The sequence below is a fragment of the Xiphophorus maculatus genome, chromosome 3, assembly GCF_002775205.1.
Source record: "Xiphophorus maculatus strain JP 163 A chromosome 3, X_maculatus-5.0-male, whole genome shotgun sequence".
Lineage (NCBI taxonomy): Eukaryota > Metazoa > Chordata > Actinopteri > Cyprinodontiformes > Poeciliidae > Xiphophorus > Xiphophorus maculatus.
Genome location: NC_036445.1, coordinates 2,276,506 through 2,299,817, shown reverse-complemented (window position 1 = coordinate 2,299,817; position 23,312 = coordinate 2,276,506). Strand labels below are relative to the sequence as shown.

At 39.3% G+C, this 23,312-nt stretch overlaps 1 protein-coding gene across 2 annotated transcripts in view; it reads right to left on the bottom strand.

Annotated features, from left to right (window-relative positions):
- Positions 1 to 18,433, bottom strand: part of LOC102231310 (nectin-2-like) — a 121,034-nt gene extending 102,601 nt beyond the window's left edge. For both annotated transcript variants that reach the window (XM_023331531.1, XM_005798736.2), the window contains exon 1: positions 18,048 to 18,433. In XM_023331531.1, the coding sequence (XP_023187299.1) occupies positions 18,048 to 18,129 (82 nt within the window). In that variant the 5' untranslated portion in view covers positions 18,130 to 18,433. The remainder of the gene's footprint in view (positions 1 to 18,047) is intronic.
- Between the last annotated feature and the right edge of the window lie 4,879 nt (positions 18,434 to 23,312).

Below are 23,312 nucleotides of genomic sequence, written 5' to 3'. Positions count from 1 at the left end.
ATTTACAACGCTTAAATCTCACATGACAAAATCCTGCCAATTTTTGACCAAACTTGGTATACATCAGGTGTGTTGTGGTGGCGCCAGGGTTAAGTACAACCCACATATGGAGGCCTCAGTCCTCGACATGGCTGTCGCAGGTTCGATTCGTGGCCTGGCAACCTTTGCCGCATGTCTTCCCCTTCTCTCATTACCTGTTCTTTAAAGTGGATAAACTCTGTCAATTAACTATCAAATAAAGGCCACTAGAGCCAATAAAACCTTTAAAAAAACTTGGTATGCATCTATAATTGCTTGTCTTGTGGAGTCTCATGTTTTGAAAATCAACCATCATTTTTTAAATCTTGTCAGGTAAATCAAGCATAAGTTAGTTTCAGGCTCTAAAATACCTGACTGCATTAAGCATTGCTGAATGCATTCAGCAGTGCTTTAATGCAAGTTAAAATGCTGCTAATTTGTGCATTCAGCAGCCTCTCATTTTTGAATCGATCTTTCTTGCTGCATCTTGGTTGTGATCAATCTTATTCCAACTCCACATGAACCACAAAGTTAAAAACTCTCTAAATATCAATACTTCAGAGTATATTTAAATATTAAGTGAAATCTGTCAAGAGAAAAACCTGGATTTGTCTAACCTGCTTTATAGCGTTAGGCAGTCGTGCAACATTTGGCGCAATCAAAGGTAAGACTGACAAAAATAAACTGGTAGAAAAGAAATTCTATACAAAGTGGAGGAAGCATGTTTTCCTGTTCATACCTAAAGTAAAATAAAAATCTTTCTGTAAACTATGAGCTGGCTTCATTAAAGATCAAAATTACTAAAACAACCGTAAAGCATGTGATGTCCATAACTTTGTTTTTTCTCTAAACAAGCTTTTGTTGATTCTGGCCTTAAGAGCTCATTTGTTTCCTCACCAATTGTTTCCAAGAAGCCTGTAAGCCTGCCAGGATGTCCTCACATCCTTCTTAAGATGTTGACTTCAAAGAAGAGGTTAGGTTTCAAACCTTTGGCCTTAATTCAGACCCATTTTGTTTGGCACAATGTGTGGCCTCTCCTCCTGCAGCAGCTTCTTTGTAGCCGTCAAGGAATTGACCGCTACAATTTGCTACAATTCGTCTCAAGATAAAGCCTAGGCTTTCCAAAACGCCCACACAGAGACATTTCTTAAAAGAAACGTCTTTTCTGCTAAAAGTTTATAGGCAGCTACAATTTATCATAGAATCAAACAATTGGTGTCTATATTTAGTATGAATCCAGATTACTTAATCTGAAGGCAACAACAAGTCCAAGAGGGAAAAATTTAGATATGGACCTTAAGCAGCTCTAATTCAATCTGTCATCACATTTGCCTTGGGCTGTTATTTACAGAGAAGTTGATTACTTACTCTGGAGAGCATAACACCTTCCCAAGCAGAGAAACCGCTCAATAGAAAATTTGGCATTTAAAAAAAAAAGAAAGAGAAAATACTGTTCACTTTAAAATAAACTTCTGTTTTTTAATTTATACCACTTTAGTTTAATATCAAATGACCAGGAATACGTTACCGTTGCATGATTAGTGATACACCGCCTCCCCAATGTAAACATAACCATTTGAAATGCATTAAAGATTCACCCTCATTAATCAACTATTCTCAATCTTAACCAGATGAAGATCCCATTTTAGTTATTTTCTGCAGACAAACATTTTTGAGAACTTTGCTTCAAAAATCCAGATTTGTGTCTGGATGACTAAAACTATAATTTTGAGACCTTCAGTTGAGTTTTTCATCAACATTTTAAAATATCTAATTAAAATTCCTCATGACAGCAATTTGACGGAAGTCATAAAGCAAATAAAATCTCGACTTTGCACATTATTCAACTGTACCACCACATGTCTCTTAATCATATTTTAAACAAAAGCCCAATTCCCCTGTTGACTCATTGTCTTTCAATTTAAATCAAATCAAATTTTTCCAAGGCTGTCTAAGCATTTGAACATTTTACAAGTAAAATCTAATTCTGCACTAGCTTACAGTTTCAGCGAGTGCGTGGCTGTGTGGTGATAAGCTGTATGATGTGTGATATCTCAAGCTACAAGACTCACTGTGCTGACCTGCATTTGATAAGAAATAAGACACAGAAGGCAGCTGCACTGCAGGACTCTGGCTCCAATCTGTCAACTGGAACGTTACTTCATCAGTGGTTGGAGCAGAAACAAGATCAAAAATAGAAATAAGTTATTTTTCCTGAAGGAAAAAAAACACCCTATTAGCAGCTTTACAGATGATAACCGATCTTAATAGACAATGAATCTGATAACTGGGAAATTGGTACCCATTTTCTAGAATCTGGTAAGAACTAAATGAGGTTCTATATTGCATTAAAAAAAAAGTCATTGAATCCTACATGTAGTGTTTTAACTACGATATCATAGCCAATACTGCATCATATTTAAGGTCAATTAACCCCAGTGTCACTGATAATCATTCTTACAAAGATTTCACTTGGCAAATGAATAGGATGGCAAAATTACACAACTCCTTAAAATCAACTGCTGGGCACAAAGGCCAGCGTGCATTAGCTTTGATGGCTGCTGAGATAACCAGCTCCAAAGTATGATGGCTTCTGAAGATGCGTGGAGGGGCCTGAGAGACTATAAGCATTAGAAGATCATGGACAGACTCCCTCCTTCGCTGTGCATATTAATTCTGCTAATGCAACTCCGCTCAGCTTGTCGCACCTTGACACTGCATAATTATGCCATCTTCAAGGGACAAGCTTTTTAAAGGGCAGGCGTGTAAGCGCAGCAGAGTGCCTCTGTCGATGGGGATATTTGAAAATGCCAATACATGTCTGAAGAAAGCTTTACTCTTAGCAGATGGAAGAGCTTTCAGGCTGGAAATGAAAAAAAAACCCTGTTAGATCTGAAAAGCCCTGCAAGGCATCTTCATAAAGCTGGCAAGGCTTCCACAGAGGAACCTTTTCACAGTAACGAAGCAGCCAATTCTGAAAGTATTATCCTGAGTGACAAGAGCGTCAATCAAATGCTCGGAGCATCTCACCCGTGGCCTCCCGTCATCTATCAATCCATCCTGACAGGCCCATACCTCCATCTCTCACTGGGTAAATAAACAAGATCAAAAGGGACAAATGGTGCAAAGAGCATAGTGAAACTGAAGGTAGGGCATTTAAAGTGGATAAACTCTCAAGGTGTAGCTGTAGAGACAAAGGTCTTCATGGCCTTCAGTGGTTTGGATTGAGCATCGGTCTCCATCTGAAGCAGAGGAGTTCAAGTATCTAGAGTATTGCTCAAGAGCGTTGGAAGATTGATTGATCGGAGCCTCATCTACAGTTATGTTGTCCGTTCCAGACCGTCATAGTGGAGAAAGAGCTGGACCATAACCGATGTTCTTAATTTACAAGTCCAAATCTATTCAACACATCTCAAACAAACAAAACCTGTGCAAAGTGGATGAAATGAGCTTCCTTCCTATTGCGGCTGGACTCAGCCTTCGATATAAAGAGGTAGACAGAGTTGGACTACTGCTCCTCCACAGTGAAAGGAATTAGTTTATTAATCGGTCTGCGCAGATGTGCTCTTGACCAACTCCCTCTGGAAGTTTTCCCACATGCAACAGACCCACATGATGACCCAAAGTCCATTTGGGAGAGGACAATACGTCCAGGGTGTGATGTCAAAATACTATAATTTCCCAAGTTCTCCCATCTACACGGAAACAATTTTAGGTACATCCACAGAAGGTTTTGTCTTATTGGCCTGAAACGGTCATTTGAATGGGTTGCAGACTGATCAATATCCAAATAAATGGTTAAGTTGAGTGATGGATTGACAGATGACTTGGAAAACTGAATGGAGGAACAAATAGATGAATGGTATTCAGACCGATGACTTATTTACAGAGTAAATGGGTGGAATACTTTAGACCGATGAATGGACACGCTGACTAAACTATATACAGATGATTGATGAATCTTTTGTTTTAAAAATAAAATAAGACAATTGTTGGTTGCTGTAGCTTATTTATAAAAAGTCAGACATTCCCATGTTGACTGTAACAGGAAAGACAGTGCAGAAATAAAAGGATTTTTTAAAATCTGAGCTAACCTCAATGTCCAGAGACATGAGGTACACAGGACAAGTCAGTTTCAAGGAGACAAAGAAAAACTGATGAATGCAGTGTGAAAAAGGAGGAGGTGTAAGAGAGAGGCAGGAAGCAAAGACACAATGGGGTGAGGTGATGAAGAGCGGGAAAATGAGGAAGAGTCATCTCAAAGGAATGAGGGGAGGGAAGATAAATTGGAAGAGAGGGAAACAGACTGGCACAGGGACGGCAGCCAAAAGAGCGGACAGACAACAAGGAGGTTTTGGGGAGGATAATGGGAAAAATGTCTACAGAGACATTAATAATCTATGCCAGATAAAGGATTTCAGTGTCAAAAGCAAAGTGGAAGACGTTGGAAAGATGAAGCAGAAAATCAGCTAGAAAAGTTAGAAGTTGGTAGATGGAGCCTGAGGGACTTCTATTTAAAACCAGAACAATTGTGTTAGTTTACATGCGCATAGAAGTCACATCCTTTCCTCACCTCTCTCCTCCCCCCACCCCTCTTTACTGTCCTCAGGCTGTATCTATTTAAATGTGTATTTAGGCGGCGAGTGCCACTGCTCTAATCACGGCTGGCATCGCAGCACATTCCCTCCCCACTTCCCTCACCTCCCTTCCAGCAATCAGACTTCTTCTGAAACTCCACACTCATGCATTGCGCCCTGCATGACTGTGTAACGCTGGAGAAAAATTCATGAATCACTAGAGCACGAATCAGCCACAGGGTTTTTGCAAGAAAAGAAAATAAAATGGGAAGAAGGGTAAAGGACAGCGGGTAAAGTGTTTCTTTTACAAAGCAGGAACATTGAGGAGATAGCTCAGCAACCCGAGGGTATTAGCAGACACATACACTAGCTTTGTGTCAACCTAAAAGATACTTCTTTTCCTCTACTCTTTACTTTGTAGGTAGAAAAAGTTTTAAGGAACTCCATGGCACAGAATAAATATTTATGCATCTTTGGCAGACAGTAAATATCAAATTTTCAGCACCAAAAAATGCACTATGGTGGGGTAAAGAAAGCACAAAAGCTCCATCAGCCTCAGTCTCCAATCATCTCTTGTTACTCAGCCACTTTTCCCTCAGGGTTACTTCTCAAAGACAGATCAGTGTGTTGTTACAGGTGTGGTGCGGAGCACAGGGAGAGGAAGGGAACAGAGGACAATAGATGTCTTTTTTCAGGGGTTGTACTCGATTCACCTTGATTAGAGAGTATAGAAAGCAAAAACAATTTGCAGAGACGAGGAAGGAGGATTGCCCCAAAGCTTGACCAAGGACAACGGTGCCTCTGTTTTGCCTTACGAGTGTAGCATCATGTCCAGCAGCAGGCAAAAAGAAAAAAATACTGTGAAGTTGTGAAAGTACTTTACTCCCTTCTATGATCGACTTACTGTTTAAATGTATTGATTCTGGTCTTGAGACCTCTGACCCAGAGCAATGTACTGTTAAATAGTACATTGCACTTTCCCTATAAATTGATCAAACATAATATTTTATATGTTTAGACCCATTATATCTGTACTATCCGTTATAGTATTAGTTTTAGCCTAAATGTTCACATCTTAATTTTTTTTCTTAATCACAACACAAGTTACAAAAATATCACTGCAATTGTTCACCCTGACAATGACTGTTTAAGGATGTGTTGCATATTCCGATGACTAAACTATACCACGTTATCTATAATGTCAGTTTTAGAATTGCCCTCAGTAACCCAACCATTACTAATGTTGGACTTAGTGTTACTAATAGCACCGGCACATTTTTTACCCAATATTCAAAAAGAATCTGATTGTATAAAAGCCGTCTTTAGCATTAGAGTTAGCATTAGCTGTGTTTTTAGCCTAGTAATAGTCTCGGCCTTACAAATGCAATTATAACTGATGTTGGTCTCTGTATTATTATTACTGATAAAAAAAAATCACAAATAATTAATTACAATGCTAACATACCTCAAAAGTTTAAAAAAATTACAAAAAGCAGGGATTTTATAAACAGTTTAGTGTTGTCAGTGTTAGCCTGGACCGCAGCATTAGCATTAGTTTTAGTAATATATGCTTTTGTATTGGCAGTCTTGTTGTTTGTATAGTTATTTTTATTGCAACAGATTTCTACTAATATTCACAATGTTTTAAAGATATAAATAAGTGCAAACACTTAATGTGCACTGCTGGGGACACAATAACTCCAATCTGGTGTTATCTCAAAAGTTGTTCAAACATTACCAATTATATTTCCTTGCAAGAAGAAATGCATAAATAAAAATAGTAAATGTTGATAATGTACATTTTATTTGTTCTTGTATTGTGGTAAATTAGAGTACTTGGTTATGTCAACACATAAAACTGGAAGCATTTCTTCTAGGGTTGTTTAATCCTGAATGACCATATTTGGTTTGTTTAGGCAAAGCAATCAGTCAGGGTGATATCAAAGCTGTAAACGCAGCATTATGAGTCACCAATAGGGGAAGCCAGCATTAAAAAAAACTAGCTTCTTCAAAACTAATGCTACAAGATGAGGAAATGACTTGTTTATTCATCTGAATCAGCAACATTTAGAGCAGTGCTGATAAATACGGCTCAAACGTGAAGGACAGAAGGATAGTGTCTTTGTTTAATAGCAAAATCTTAAAACAGAAACGTGTTTGACAAATCCAATCTCTTTACTTCACCAGTTGAGAGGAGGGAAAAAAACCAGTTTAGAAATAAATGTATCATGTCAAGAAATTAAAGTCATATTTTATTATCAAATTGATTAGGAATTATTACCACAACTTCTTGTTTTCCTTGGGTAAAAATATGACCTGATGAAGTTTCTCTTTACCACAGTTTCAAAACAGGAAAGACAAAAGAACATGCGGGCCAAGAAGATGTGGGCCAATCATAAGTCAGGAAATGACTACAAGAGGCTAGCTATTTGCATGACGCCCTGTTGTCGTGCAGTATGACTTGATAGACTGACATCCCTGTCAGTAACTCTTCAAAATGGTTAAAATAAGAAATCAAAGCCCCTAAATTAAGCAGTTTGAAGCTGCAAGAATTCAACTATTCTCGTCTTATCTACTCAAGAGTAACGATGGACATGGATCCAAGTTTATCTCACCGGCAGCCAGTGAGGACAATAAAGTTAAAAAGACAAAAGAAAATAATCTAAGCTTGCTAGTAGGGAACAGCAGCAAACATTTCACACTGAGATTATACCACAGTAATAAAAAGTGGCTTTATTCAAAGGCTTTTAAGACATTTTTTACCAGGAGTACCAATGAATGTGGAAAATATAGTAAAATATAGTCATACAGATGAATGTAGATTTATTATTTGTTTCACGTTTTATTATGTCTCGCCACAAAAGCTTCACAAAGCTTTTTTCTGTTCCAGTCCTCGTCAGCATTGCTGTTCACAGCAGGAATTAACTTTCACATGCAATTCCCGTTTCACCTTCAGAGTTAGATTCTTGTTAGATGAGTCAAGCTACCGGTTCAGCCACTGCCTGCAGCGGAAGAGCAGTGTGTGAATACGTCCAGCAGCAGGGGAGTGGACATCGTCAGCCTGATCCCAACACTGCGCGACAGGTTAGGTTTGCTGAAACTAAATAAATCCTGCTCTGCTTCCATTTTCCTCTTCTCTTACTCCACTTTCTCTCCACACTCCATCACTTGACTTTATTCCATCACTTGAGTTTTCATTTCTGAAATGTTTCAGCCATTAAATCGATCCGACATCCTTAAGTGTTGCATGCAAACATGTGAAGTGCATGTTCCAGTTACACTAGTGTGCAGGAGGGGGTTGAAGTGGTGGATGTCGATCAGCAGGCTGAACCGTACGACAAAGGGAGCAAGCGAGACAGAGTGAAGGAGTCCAACGCTGTCAAAACAAGTTAACCTTTAAAAAAAAAAAAAGAAAAAGCCCACCAAGTCAGAGCAGGAGGAGGTGTTTTTGTCCATTAGGAAAGAAATAGAAAAAGGACAAGCATACAACACTGATTGATGAGTAGAGGAAAAAAGAAACAGAAAATCTCGTTAGGAAGGTACAGATGCCTGCAACACACGTCTGTAGGGAGGCTGGAGGCTGTTGAGGAGGCATTAACAACAGAAAGACAAAGAGAAAATGAGAGTAGGAGCCTGAAAGTAGCAAAGGCAGTTTGAATGGGCTTAAAGAGAAACTCTGGGACTGATATAGGTGGAAGAGACAACTGGGGAATTGGATAGTGGGACAGGGAGAAGAGGAAAGCTTCAGAGGGGAAGGAGATGGAGGGACGGAGAGTTACAGACATACCAATTACAGAGGCAGAACGAGGAATTGATGACCGAAAAGCAAAGAGAAGAACCAGAACAAAAAAATAAGATACAGCAGTTTACTGAGCAGATGGATCAATTATGCGAACCAAATTAGAAAGAAGGGGAAGTTGGAGCATTGCGAGAGCACGTAAACAGAGGAAAAAAAGAAAAGCCGAAGTAAGGAAGGAATAAATTAAGATGAAGCACTGGAAGCTAAGACACAAATGTGACCGAGGGGAGAGTGGCAGAAGGGAACAAGTGGCCCATTAGTGAGCAGGCAATCAGTCGAGCAAATGAGACAAATCACTTCAACGGAGGGGAACCTTCCCCTCCCCAAACAAACCCGGACACAAAATGTTGACAAAACACAGGGCTGATAACCGAATAAAACCAGCTGCCTGCGTTTGACCTTAATGGGCTGTTGGGGTTTTAAACGCTGCTGCCAGTAAAGGCTCCAGGGACTAATGATGACTCTGCGACTTGTTTATCAGCTTCACGGCAGATTTTCAAACCAACAAGTTACACAGAGACCATCGGAGCTGAGGCTAAACTGTGGAATCATAGCAACACTGCTCGTCTTGTGAAACCCAAGAACACTCCCTACATGCCTTTGTGATAAATAAACCCGGTTGTGCAATTGTGTAGTCAGGTTTCTTATCTCGGATATCTGCGGCTTATACATTACTAGAGTGTAATTTTAGCCGTTTGGTCAAATCAAGTCCTGGGATAACAAGAAAAACAAACCTCACCGAAGGTTGTTCAAACCTGCCGGTGTGAACAAGGTCAAGGAAACGTACACATTTTCCAGCTTCAAGCAACATTTTCACTTTGACATGTTAATGCAAATCTTTAAGGTAACTTGAGTTCATATTTTAACATTGTTTTGGGCTTAGTATCCAAACATTAAAACCTGAAAAACTGTAGAAAGAAGCTTAACCTCAGCTAAATGACGATGTGTTTCAGTCACCAAATTAAAAAATGGAAACATCACACATGGATATTTTTATAAAATATATGCAGAGCATACATACATGAATATTATCAGCTAATGTTAAGATTTCAAACTGATTTCGTACTGAAATCAGCTGAATGTTTTAGTTTCATTTTGTCAAGGTCACGATGTCTGTTTCTTCATCACATTGAGATAAACAGCCTCTTTCACAGCAGAGTCCGTTTCATTACGTCAACACAAAGTTTCAGGTTACCGTTTCTGCAACGATAATTTCATAATTTAACAAACTGTCATCACATTGTCACGTCAACCAGTCAGGTTTTTACAGTTAAGATATTTAAGGCTTGTTTTTTTCTTTAAATTGTTTCATTACATAATTATCCTGAGATAATGATACACTGAGCGTGTTCGCTGCATTTGAATATCTCATCTTGAGATAATCTTGAGCTTCGTTTTATAGTGAAATCAGTTTCATCATTTCAAGATTTTAAGATATTTAATCTCGTTTCATCACAGTATTTCAATATAATATCTCATATTCCTTTTCATGTAAGGAAAGTTTTATTATCTCAACATAAGGTCTCACACTTTATTTATGGAAAAAAGTAATTTTTACTAACTTGGAATAATGACAATTTTATGTAGATATGAGAGTAAAGCAACATCTTGAGCTTGTTAGTTAAACTTACATTTTATCCATCCAGCTTATTTGTTCAGTGGTACATAAGATTTTGAGCCAATTCATTGTAAAGATAACACCCCAGATTAATATTATTGTAACAACATTTAGTTGAAATTCTCTAGATAATGGGTTAATTCATTTCAACCGCATAATCCTGGCTGTAATCTATTACGATGTTTACTCAAACTTATTCAATCGACATCATAAATACTTCTTATAGAGGACATCATTGTTCTATAAATCAATTCTCTATGATTTAAAGAGCAGCAGGAGTAAGTGTTTTCATAACCTGTGTTTTTCTTTGAAGTCATAATGAGAATTTTACACCAGCTCATGCCTAGTCATGAATGGTGATGATTGAAAAGCAATTTTGAGCAACGTAACTCGCTGTAAAGCATCAATGACTCATTTTTACACGGTAAGCCACCTGTTGCATAAAAAGGAAAAACTGTAGTTCCTCAAAACAATGAGTACATTTTCAACCCATTCAGAGATTATCACAAATTAAATCAATGCAGGTACCAGATTTAGGCTTCTTATTTATAATCTTTTTTTGAAAATTGTTTTAAAAATAAGCACATTTTTAAGTTTGGGGGGGAAAAAAATTCAAATCTTAAATTTTCCCTACATTTGTCTAGACTTGGAGAATGCAGAAAGCAGATTGCTTACTTCCATGTTTTTTTTAAGACTGTGTAGAAAACATGGAGTATTTTTTTTTTTTATAGGGGGCACAGGGCTCAGTTTCCAGCTCCTTGAGCCCTGACAAGACCTGTCTCACCAAATTCAATTTCCTCCTGTAGCCAACCTGTCCAATACCCCAGATAAGTGTGAATTGGACATGACCTTGTCAAAGTCGGGTGTGAAGGAGATGCGGCGAAGCTGTGTTTGCTTGCATCTATGGTGCCATGCAAAGGTGTGTCGACAGGTAACGCAAAGGAGCAAAAACGTGTGAAAAGAGCCACAGGAGCTGGAGGTGATGGCAAAAACGGCTGGACGTTTTCACAAACCGTGGGGGCAGAGAGGACACAGGGAGGGATTAACAGAGGAGGAGGCAAATAGAGATGTTTCATGCTGCCGTCATGAGCCCTAAATGTTTTCAATATCACATAAGGGCGCTGCATCATCCCCCATTCAATACCGAATCGATAAGGCAAACCACCTTCCACCTCACAAACTACATTTAGATACATTAAGGTGACTGCTAATGAGCAGCTGTGTGCATGTGCGTGCAGGGACAAGTCGGCGAGGACACAGCCAAGGGCCTCGGCGCTTATAGCTGAATCCAGATCTGCTGAGTGCTCTGAAGGGAGGATTTCAGAAATAAAAGAATGTGACAAAGACAGAAACTAGAAGAAGAAAGATGACAGAAAGAGGCTAAATGCCAGGTTACAATCATAAGAAAAGAAAGGTTACAACAAGCAGTCCTTTACCGTCTCCATGAAAGGCTCTTTGGCAATTAAATATGTGTCTAAAGCTTTAAGAGCGAGAGAAAACGAGGAGTGGGGATGTGCGACCAAATTACAAATGAGCAGATAATTCCTGGCCTGCTCGGTTCACTCCCTCCTCGCAGTTCTCTGAAAACCTCCTCTTGCCTTTCCGCAGTGAGGAACTTGTAAATGTCGACATCCTCAACCCCACCCCATCCCAAGACACCCACCCACCACCGATTCCCCTCAGTGATTTCACTGCAGCGGAGGTCACGGAGACACCAATTTCTCCAAGTCTAGTTAATTAAAGGATTTTATTTTAAAGAGTTTGGCCGCCTTTCAATGGATCTTCAATTGAAAATTAGCGCTCATTCCCACGTTGGCTGAGCTGGAATGGCTTCGACCCGCGTCTGACCAAATTCCATTTAGGGTTAGCTAGTTAGACACATGCAGATAGGGAAAATGCAGACTTGGCAGAAGGTTTCTTGACTAATGGTCTGGAAATGTCTCAGTACTGAATAAAATAAAAAGCGGCCACATGCATAATAGCGCCACAAAGATAAGCTCTGGCATGCTGCACTAGCAAATATTGCAGTCTTAAAACTCTCCATTATCTGCAAACATGTGGGTGGTTAGAGTACATTACAGAATGGTCTTTTGCAGTCAGCCTCCATCAGTGTGCGAGCGCACAGATTTGGTGGCGATCGCCGTTTAACCCCAAACCTCTGCCAAGAGACGCATCGACCCGAGCGCAGTTGCATTTTTTGGAAAGCCCTCAGACGTCCCATCCATATTAATAACGTTTGGCAGTCATTCCAGGAGGAGAATATCTGTTCATTTTTCTTTTTTTTAATCAGATGGGACCGGCTCCAGCGGTCAGGGAACCCTGGGAGTCGAACACAAACATCCCAGAGGGGGGCTCTCAGTGTGACCTCAACACAGGTCACCATCCGCCCAGCATGTAACTACAGGCAGGGGGGAAAAGGGAGGCAGCAGGGGGGCGCTGATAAAGAAACAGATCCATTCCACAGTCTCCAGCTTGAGCTCCACTGTAGCAGGAAAGCCACTTTAATAAGGGGGGAGGGAAGTTAGAAAGACCTACTTTAAGAATCAGTTGAATGAGCAGATCTAATGATGTACTCTCTAAAAAGAAGCGCACATTCACCATTATCCTGTGATGCGACACCACCTCTCCATTACTGGAATGCCAGTCGACTTGCAGCATGGCCTCAGGTTACTGCCCTTGCTCACCACCAGCTGCATGTGCAACTGTGTGTGCATGAATTGCATTTGTGCTCGAGTACGCAGCCCGAAATGCAAAAAGACGCAGTGACTCGTGCTCATCGACGCTCCCTCTTCTCAGATCCATCCACCCAGTCTCTAATAATATCTGCCAAGTCAACAATAAACTTGATGGATTGTTTTTGTTTCAACCCACTGGCACTGTTTACAGAGCAGAGTAACCACAATTAATTTATGGAAATATCTATATCTCTGTAGTTCTGCAACTTGCTGAGTATCAACAATAATTTAAACATATAAAAAGGCTTTTAGCATTTATAAGGTCTGTTTACAAAATGTTTTCAACCCCTCAGCAACGCCTAATTTGCAAAGGAGCCATTTGTGTGTAAAATAGTGACAGTAGGTGGATTTAATTTTTTGAATTAAATATGTGGAGACCATCCAAAACACTGTCTGCTCAATATTTCCTCAAAGTTCAGCTATTCCATAATCACTAGGAGTTGTTTAAGGTTCAGTTAAGTAAATATTAGGTTGGGTTTTTTTTCCCAGAGTCTTCCAATGAGTTTTCACACAGATTGACGCTGACAAAAGCTCACTCATATCTCCATTAAACCATAAACTCCCACATCTTTCATCTCTGAATCAACAGACTCTTAATCGTGGTCATAAGATGAAGCAGAAGGTCACTGAAGTGTCATTTTAACAGTAAAACTCCTTTAATACCTGCACGCGTGTGTAGTGGGGGTGTTGCGCCCAGAACGAGCCTCTCTTATAACACACGTTTGGACACACACTCCCGACCTTTTCAGAATCCTTCTGACATTTACAGACCCTGCGCAGAGAGGGATTGGACGGCTCATTTCCATAATGATAGGACTGAAAAGTGACAGCCATTAACGCTAAAAACCAAACCAAGACCCCTCAGGGACTAATGAGACACTAAGGACTTTTTTTAATGCAGGCAAAAGAAAAATAAGCTCCTTTCATGATCCATCAATTAGATTCCGCTTAATGGACAGAGTACAGTTGTACACTACAGTACCTTCTCTGCTGTGATGATGAATGGTCCTAGTCTTGGCAGGACTGCACTGTTCTCATCATGTAGAGGGAAGTGGTTAGATCTAATAGTTTGAGCTATTGCACACAAATGAGTGCCAAAAGAAATAGAGTGTGTGCGCGTGGGAGGGCACGTTATGCTGAAATATCTTGAAATGCTTGGAAATCCAGATCATTTGTAAATACAATATCAGTGGGTTTGATTTTTTGATGGAACAAAAACTAGACATTTGAGAAAGGACAATAAATCCAAGACTAGGGTGAGGTCACATGTGGTTTATTTTTCCTGCCTGTCTGCAGTGTGTGTGTTGTTCTTGTCATAAACAGGCCAGCCTCGAGTCCAGAGAGACGACCAGGGAGGGGCCGGGTGGACTATTTGAATGACCCAATGACTACCGTCTCTCAGACAAAAGCACTGGACAGGAAAGGGACCGAAGATAAAGAGGCGGGAGAGAAGACAAGAACAAGGCCCCTATGTGCTCGACAGCAGCGGAGGGGGGGCAGAAGGGGTGTGCAGGTTTGGCGGGAGAGAGAGGGTGGTTTCAAAAGGCGGGTGGGGGTCTCCTGTCTTAATCAGTTTCTGCCTGTTGAGTTTTCCAGCCAATCCACAAACTCGGCCTCTGGAACGCAAAGCAGCGCAACAGGGGGGCAGAAAACCCACCTGTTTCCTCAAAACTGATGAGGAGTCATTAGGAGCCAGCCTGCATATGAGGCCGCTCTGCAGCAGGTACACAATGTACAAAAAATAATCATCATGAATAAAAAAATAAAAAACCTTCCACCCCCAGCGTACCCGTCGGTTTCTCAGGCAGCTCGACAGACCATCCAGCCATCCCCCCTGCACACATTCAGCTTACTCAGCCATAAAGACAATGCTACCATGGCGTCACCCACAAGCCCACCCTTCTTCCAATAAAAACATCGCCATGGTAATGGGGCAAGCTTTTCTGACCCACATCTATGATTCCTCCAAATGTTTGGGAGTAAGGGGGAGGCAGTGGGCATTGCACAGTAATTTCAGAGCTTAAACTGGAAGCCCACCTGCCTGATTTGATTAAAGTATACATTCCACATTCATATAAACAGAAATATTACAGAAGCCAGCCTTAATTAAAAACCTATAAACTCCATATTGAATTTTTCATTAGAATCTGAGCCATATTAAACCACAAACTTGATTAAATAACGTCCCTCGCTTGCAGATTTAAGGTGGAAGTAAGTGGTTACTGTAAAAGCCTGGGCAGAAAAGGGAAAGAAAAAAATGCAACGCAGGCTAACGGAAAGTTTTTTGTTTTATTTCCACAGTTGTTGCAATTTAAGTTGCATAACTTCACTATAAAATATAAAAGGAGGTAAGAGGTTCACACAGAAACAGTGAAATGTTTTCGGTGGAGAAAAGAAGAAACTAAAAGCAGTCCCAGCAGAGCCCAGCATTCTTCCATGCTCATAAATATGTAAAACCTTTTGTGTCGTATTTCCCCATTTTTCTCCCTTCCTCTAAGAGCACTTCATGAGTTGTTAAATGAAATTGGACCAAGCAGGTCCACAGCACGAATACCTAAATAAATAAAAATAAAAAAAGTCATGTTGCTCATGAATCCTGATTAAAAAAAAACAACACCCATAATCAACCACACGGCAGTCTACCCCTGAAACAGAAAAATCTCAGTAGCTGTGCCAGGATGCAAGATCCAGTCCTACATTCTTGCCCCAATTACATCACAAAACAAATAGATGGCCTAGCAAAGCAAAGAGAAAAAAAAGCATGAACTGGTTTAATGCCACACACAAATATGCTAATGAAACTACATACTAGGAATACCACCCCACAAAACCATCCTGACTTACTTTTTTATTAGTAAAGGGAACTGTAGTACCTGTACACTATAAAAGAGAATCTTAGAGAGTAGTAAATATTAGCCATTAATCTTTTAGATAAAAATTTCATACTACTCTGTTAACTTAATGCTCAATAATTGTTGAATTCAAACATTAAAACCTAAAAGTTTTTAATTCAAATTTTACATATTCAATGGTATTTATATAGCTTGTATTGTGAAAAACTATATACATTTAGTATGTAGTTTGTGTTGTATCAGTCCACACTCCAAACCAGTTGGTGGCATTAAAGCACATCTAAGGATTTTTGCCAAGTGCCAAAATAACCCTAAGAGAAAAAGATGTTTCAAGATTCACTGCTGCCAACTTAGAGCCTTCCTCGTGATATTTATTGACTTTTCAGACCCCTTGAACAACTTTTCTCAGAACAGTGAGTAGTGAAAGATCTTGCAACTTTCCCTGTTGCAAGATCAGGGAAAGTGACACGAAAGTGACAATTGTATTGTATTTACAGGCAGATGTGAGTGTTGGCATGAACCCCTCCAAACTCAAAAACACTTATAGATGGTCACTCCAACAGCTGCTTTATGTAATGTAGGTTCAGGCAAACTCTTCGGATCATCATGTCAGTCTGTCTGTAGCTCTAAACAGCTACAACTAAGCATTTACCGTATATTCTTTTTGCTTGCTGCCTGGAATCGACATGACCAAATATGCAGACTGAGCGATTAAGTCATGTAGTAGCTTGTAGCAATTTTTAGCACCGCTAACTGCTACTTTCCTGTCTGTTTGGGCAAGAATGTAGGCTAACTTCCAGTTTCAACTGGTTTACTGGTGGTGCTAAGGTTGCTAGCTAGCTTATTAACTTTGGGTAGAAGCTGCCAAAGAGCTTTGAACATATTTCAACAAAGAGGAAATTTAACATTTTCCCTGATGACCAAAGTCAAGTTGTAAAGAGTTTGAAACCAGCTTTAATTAGATGGCAACAGAACTACTGCCAATATCAAACATGTTAGCAAGGTAAGGCAATTGTTGCCATAAGATTATTACATCTTTGCAGTGACTGAAAAAGATTTACAACTCATCTTGTTAGTGATGAAGATGTAAACATTTTATTTCAGTCACAATGTTATTTTTACCTTGATTACTTCTTGAAACAAAGGGCTTAGCAGAGGCGCCCATATTGGAGCGCATCTTCTGCAATCAAACTTGTTTGTACACACAAACAACAAATCTGAGCTGCAGGTTTTGAATATTAAGCAAGATGATCCTAGACTGATAAATATTTAATAACCTAAACAGAAGAATGTTTTGTAACATTGGAAAAAAATATTTGATGATCCAGAGAATCGTCCTCACAACACAACAACAAAGTATCTTCAAACAGATTTGCAGTAAATCAAACCGCTACAAGACATCCTTCCTGCCTAAAGCTCCAACCATCTGCAATGTCTCTTTGAAGAAACTTGGATAATGAGAGCTACCACAATATCAAGCTTCCCTTCAGGATTAATCAAGTATTGATACATTATATTATTCTGGAAGCAAACTGTTCACTGGGTGGATATTTTGTACATTTTTCCTTCTGATTTTAAGGTTTAAGTCAATATGCAACAGAATAGTTATAAGAAACTAGTTTATTTTCAGTACATGTAGTTCAGAAATAATTATAATTAACCAAATGTGTTAAGTATGTTTTAAAATTTGGCCAGGATTAAATAAATGTGCTTCATTTTAACTCAGAAATATTGCTTAAATTCAGACAGAAGGGTTTACCAGTGTAGCTGTGGGCTACCTGAGCTCAAGAGTGGAAAACACCTGAATTATTAACATAACAGGAGTGGCCCCATCACTTTAAAGTAATAGTTACTCATTTACACTCACGTCTTCCCACACACACACCCACACATATCTCAGTGATACTGCTGATGACCTGCTGTATAAAATCCTGCACCTGGGATTGAAGCGATTTGTCATCACGTTTCATCCGCAACTCCCTCCATGTTCAATTTGGAGCTTGTCTCCAGTCCATTTTTACTCTACTGAACTGTAACTAATAGATGATAATGTGCTGCGAGAAGGGGGAGAGCAGCAACACCGGAGAGGAGCTGGAAAGACGAGGAAGCTACGAGCTGGGATGGAGCGCGCTCTCCGAACACCTGTTTCACAGAAAAGCCACACCTTAGAGGAAACTAAACATGGCGTTGAGTCACCACCGAAACTCAGGCCACTGACCGAAAACTCGGGAACAATCAGGAAGTGTGGCTATCGATTGAAAATGACGTCTGTTTGTAGTTTATTTTTAAAAAGAAACTTTCCGGGGATAAAAAGTAATGAAAAAGACAAATGAATAATAATCACAAAGCTTGGAAATCACCTGATTTCGTCCTGTTACCGCCCGGACAGGTGGTTTGCATGATGTAAAAAGCTTTTTTTTTTTTTTTTTTAAATGCATAGTTTCTTACCGTGTCGGAGGAGTATCGACGCCGCAAAGAAGAGCAGCCCGATCATTTTTGCGGGCACATTTCGGGCGTCATGCCTCGCCATTACGATCCTCTGTAGAAGCGCACAGTCTCTCCGGAATAAATTCAAAACAACCGCAACACCTTTGGAAAATACTTAATGTCGATGTAAAGTCTTGGTCAAATAAAAAAATAAAACTTTTAATTAGATGGCAGTCGTCTGGAGAGACTCCCTTTTCTCTGGGCTGAAATGAATTTTTAAAATCCTTGTGAGTTCGTCACAGGTGAATATTTCCCCTCACAGCAGCAGCTGGCGCTCAGGATGTAATGAGGTGCTTCTTCGCGTCTCCTCTCCCGCAACTAGTACAGAGCGCACAGCGGAGTGCGTGTGTATGTGGGACTGACTGGGTGATGTCATCAGAGAGGCGTCACAGCCATCAGTCCCAAACAAAAAAATAAAATATAAAATCAGGTCCCAGTGACCGCAGGATCAAATTCAGAAGGGAGAACTTGTTGAAATTGCCACAAGCATTTCTCCCCCTCCCTAAACTTGGATGACACAGCTTCCACCTGCATTGGCACCTAAACCGATCAGCAGGTGTTCAACCAAGTGGAGTTGCATTCATTTATACGGCTAAATTTGGTTTAGATTGGCCTCATGGGGGCTTTGCAATCTGTTCCGCGCACATCTGATGAGAAAGAAGTCAACACGACAAGAACAAATTGGAAAATCAATATATCTCTCACTGATTTAAATCTTTTTTTATTACATCGGTGTTGTCGTTTTTATTCCTTACAGGTTGTTTTTTTTAACCAATCTTCATTTACCTTTGAATGCAATTTATATAACTGTAATCAAACAGGAAAAAAACACACATCCATCCCTTACAAAAAGGACTTTGACTTTTATTAAATTTTTTTGACATGTATTCACTTTGAAACGGATGATTCTTGCGCCCCCTGCTGCTCGTTTCTTCACACAGGCACCAATTTGCCCCTCTGATTTCAAAGACAACTGAGGGGAAAAGAAATCTATAAACATCCACGTATCTGGAAGACACAAATCCAGCAGCAGTAAAAAAAAAAAAAAATCCAATCAAAAGAAAACTACCGTAATTATTCTTTCTCCTTTTGCATCAATTTGCAGACTTCACACTGACGAAACAAACTGTTCTAGTTTAACCAAATCAGAAGTTAAATTGATGTACTTTTAATCAATTTAATTTTTGTATTAAAAATACATTTCAATAAATTGTCATTGAAAAATCTTTTTATTTCACAAATTTAAATAAAATCTGCAGGAGTTTTCCGTAAATTGTGATTATTACAGTTTGCTAGTAATAAAAATACATGGTCAGCGCTCCTTTTGCATGAATTACTGCATCAGTGTGGCGTAGCATGGAGATGATCAGCCTGTCTCTCACCTTCCTCTTTACAGTGTCGATTCTCTGGCCAACCAAGCTCATTGACACCACTGGCATTGAACCAGGTATTGGTAACTTTAAATGTGTGGGCAAGTTGAGAGTTCTGCTGGAAAATGAAATCAGCATCTCGATGACGGCACCACTGGCTTTGGACTTGATAAAACTGGACCAACTCCAGGAGATGACATTCTAAATCTTCACTGATTGTAGGACCATCATTCCAGATCTCAAGAAACATGAATGGTGGAGTGGGTCTCTCCAGTTGTTCCCCTAATGCTGAGTCCATTGGGTTGTGAACCACCTACTATTTTCCTCCACTAAACTTTTGATTTTTAAGCACTCTCTGAACAGCCTGCTTCTTTAGTAATGATCTTTTGTGACAGAACGTCTGGGTGGAGTATGTCTACCAGACGTCTGTCAAGTAATCCAATTAATCCACGATTGTTAGAATATACGTGACCATAATATTTGATCAAAATCCCTTTCTCTGAGGTCTAAATTTCTGAAAATTAAATATCTGCTTTTGTTACTCGTATTTCATATCTACCTGTATAACAGCATCTATTTGAAAAATCTTAATTCAGGATCATCTATCCAAATATAACTTTAATAGCTACAAATTTACAATAGTTGACACCATATACAGCTGTCAAACTGTGATTGTGTCATTAGTGTGCACAATTAAGATTTATGAATGCAATGGATCCTCTCTACTATGATCCTCCTCTGGATCTCCTTCAGCAGTTGAATTATAACTAATAAATAATACCTTTCATGAAACTAGCAAAAGAAATGTCCTCTGTTTTAAAGAAAGCAAAAAATGACAAGTGCCTATGGATCAAGGAAACAAAAAGTTGTTGAAATAGAAATCTTTAAACCGTCTCTACAAAGGTGGCATGAAAAGCTTTCCGTGACAGCCGCATCTGAGATGTGTCATTCACCAGCAGCAACTGTCTCCAGGTTTAGAAGCTCAGGTTACTGATATGTTTGAATTTAGCATCAATGCCGTCGCTAAACTAGCTAAACTTGGATACAAACTTAAATTCTTCCTCTAATGTGGAAACTTTTTCAACCACAAGAGTTTTTAATGTGCATTATGATGACAAGTTACTTCAAAAATACAACCGCCTAATGTCCATCACATACTTAAAGTATAAATGTTATGAGTTATAAATAGCTGTTTTTAGTAGGAGTTTTATTTTCTTAGTAACTTTCAGCAGGATAACTTCACCGATAAAAAAGACTCTTAAAATGTAAGTGATAAAATTGGTGCGACTGATTTTTCATTTGATTTACGTAATTTTATGTTGAAATTATGAGTTTCACAACTGAAAGATCTGGAAATAAATTTCTTTAATTCCAAACAAATTATTACTCAACTTAATCCTTAAATTTGATTTTACCAAATCAAAAATGTACATGTAATCTATTCTTACAAAGTAGAATGTAGTTTAAACACAAGTAAATGTACCCATTATTAACAAATACTGATCCAAAGGTCAAAGCATGCTAGGTTTAGCATTAGCCTAGCAGGCTTTAGTTAAGAATTAGCGCTGCTGCTAAGCTTGTCAAAACAGAGCTATACATTTCTAAATGTATTATGTAAAGGTGGCATGTTAACCTTTTCCATTACATTCTCAGCTGAGGTGTGATGTTCACTAGTAACAACTGCCTCAAAGGATGGGCAATATAATTGTTGGAAAACTATGAGCTGGATAGAAACATTTTAAAATTATATTAACAAGATGGCATGTAAATAATTTTTCCTGTTGCTAAACTAGTCAAAGCAGGGCATTCATTTTTAAATATATTATAAAACATTGGCATTTTCTTTACATTCTGAGAAATTTGTGATGTTTTTTAGTAGCTACTGCCCTAAGGAAGTTCATCTTGCTGGCAGGTTTGAAGTCTGGGATGGTAAACTAGTTTAAGCTCAATACAAACTTTAAAATTAATCCTTACAAAGTGGGATTTTTAAATTTTTTTCCCCAACAATCACAGCTAAGATAGACCATTAATTAGCAACAATTCAGGGTTAATAAGGACCGCTTGCTAACATATTTCACTTTAGCATTAGCACCTTACACAGAACTAGCTAAAAATAGATACACGCTAAAATTTTTAGATACAAACTTTTACTAATTTGATATTGTCCTTCCTTATTCAATCCAAAATAAGCATAGCTGGCTTATTGGGCGCCACATGATGAATCAGATTAACTTACACTTAATTAAGTCATCGTCTGCTGTTAGATGCTAATCTAAATTATGTAGGATTAGCCTCCGAATGTAAACATTCATTTTGAAATTTGTCAGTAATGAACACCATATTCAACAAATTATTCACAATGTAACATATTTTTCCTCCTAATATTTACTACCTCACAAAATTCCTTTTTTGTAGTATAGCATGGCAAAAGCATTATCTGGTTTAGGTCTAATCCTTATACCCAAGTGTTTTACAGCCAATGTAATTACATCTCAGTAAGTCCTGCAGTTTGAACAGCTCTGTCTGCCTCCCTCTGTTCTGCTCCTTTTTCTCACTTCCTCTGCAGCTTATTTTCCAGAGCATGTTCCTGGAGGTGCAAATTTGAAAAGACTCTGATAATAATCAGAGGTCACCTAATGTTCTGCACACCAATACACCAATTTAGAGTTGATATTTTCTGCTTCTATAGACTCATGTGTGAGAAGAAGGAGCTAGAATTGTGTATGCTCAGCTCTCGTCGCCCACCCATGGAGTGTGAAGCAACTGTCATTCAGACAAACAGTTGTGTGTTTTAATTGGCAAAGACACTTTGCTTTGAGAATGATCAAATTTGCAGCATCCTTCTGGCACTGCAGCTTGCAAAGAACTCTCCGCACACTCCCCATTTCACCACTGCTATTGCTAAATTGTATGTATTCATGGTAGAAAAAGGAGTTGGCCACCAAATGGAGGATTTCATTTCTTTTCCTCCACACATTCATCCATTTTTCATACCCATACCAAATTGACCTTCACACTTTCTATTTTCCCACCGCCCATTTTACTGTACGCCACGCACCCCCTCTCTGTCCCTTCATTTGCACTTCCTTCATTCCTCTCCTTCAACCCGTGTCATTCAATTTCCCCTGTCCACTCGTCCTTCACTTCCTCCTGCTGTTCACGCCGTCCTCCATCCTCATGCTCTCCGGGGGTCTGTGGCAGCGATAATGAAGCGCATAGTTAACAGATATTAGCTCATTGGTGGTGGATTCATCAGACAGAACCCAGGCTTATGGTGATTATTTACCCATAAAGGAGGAGCAGGAGGAGGGGGCACCAAATCAGTACCCCGCTCTGACTCCTTTGAAGTCAAACTCGTCCCCTCAAACAACCTCTCACACTTTTCCTTTGCCCTCTGTTTCTCATTTTGCATCAGCACTCCTCCTCCTTGCATGTTATTCCTTCCTCCTCTTCCTTTTTTGTCTCTTTCGCTGTCATTATACACCCACAATTGATATCTACTTTCCTTCATTTTCAATCTCTCCGTACAGCCCCCACACCCCCAGTGGTAATTATGAAAAAATCTCTCTAATAGTGCTCAGAGGAGCTGATAGCACCTTTAGCTTAATTAAAGACATTTACAGGATGTAAAGACATGCTGCCCAGGGGGCGGCTCTGTACGCGTACCAGCCCAAACTCTTTATGTCTTTGCTTTTTCATCTCTCAGCCTCTCACTCTCTGTTGCACTTATCGTCTCTATTTCACACATGCTTTGTGATGCACTCATGACATGCCTCTTGGCTTTTGTCAAACTCACTGATAGGGTCAAAAGTTTTGTAGGACTTTTGAGGCTTCACAGTGTTGTAAACATTGTAAA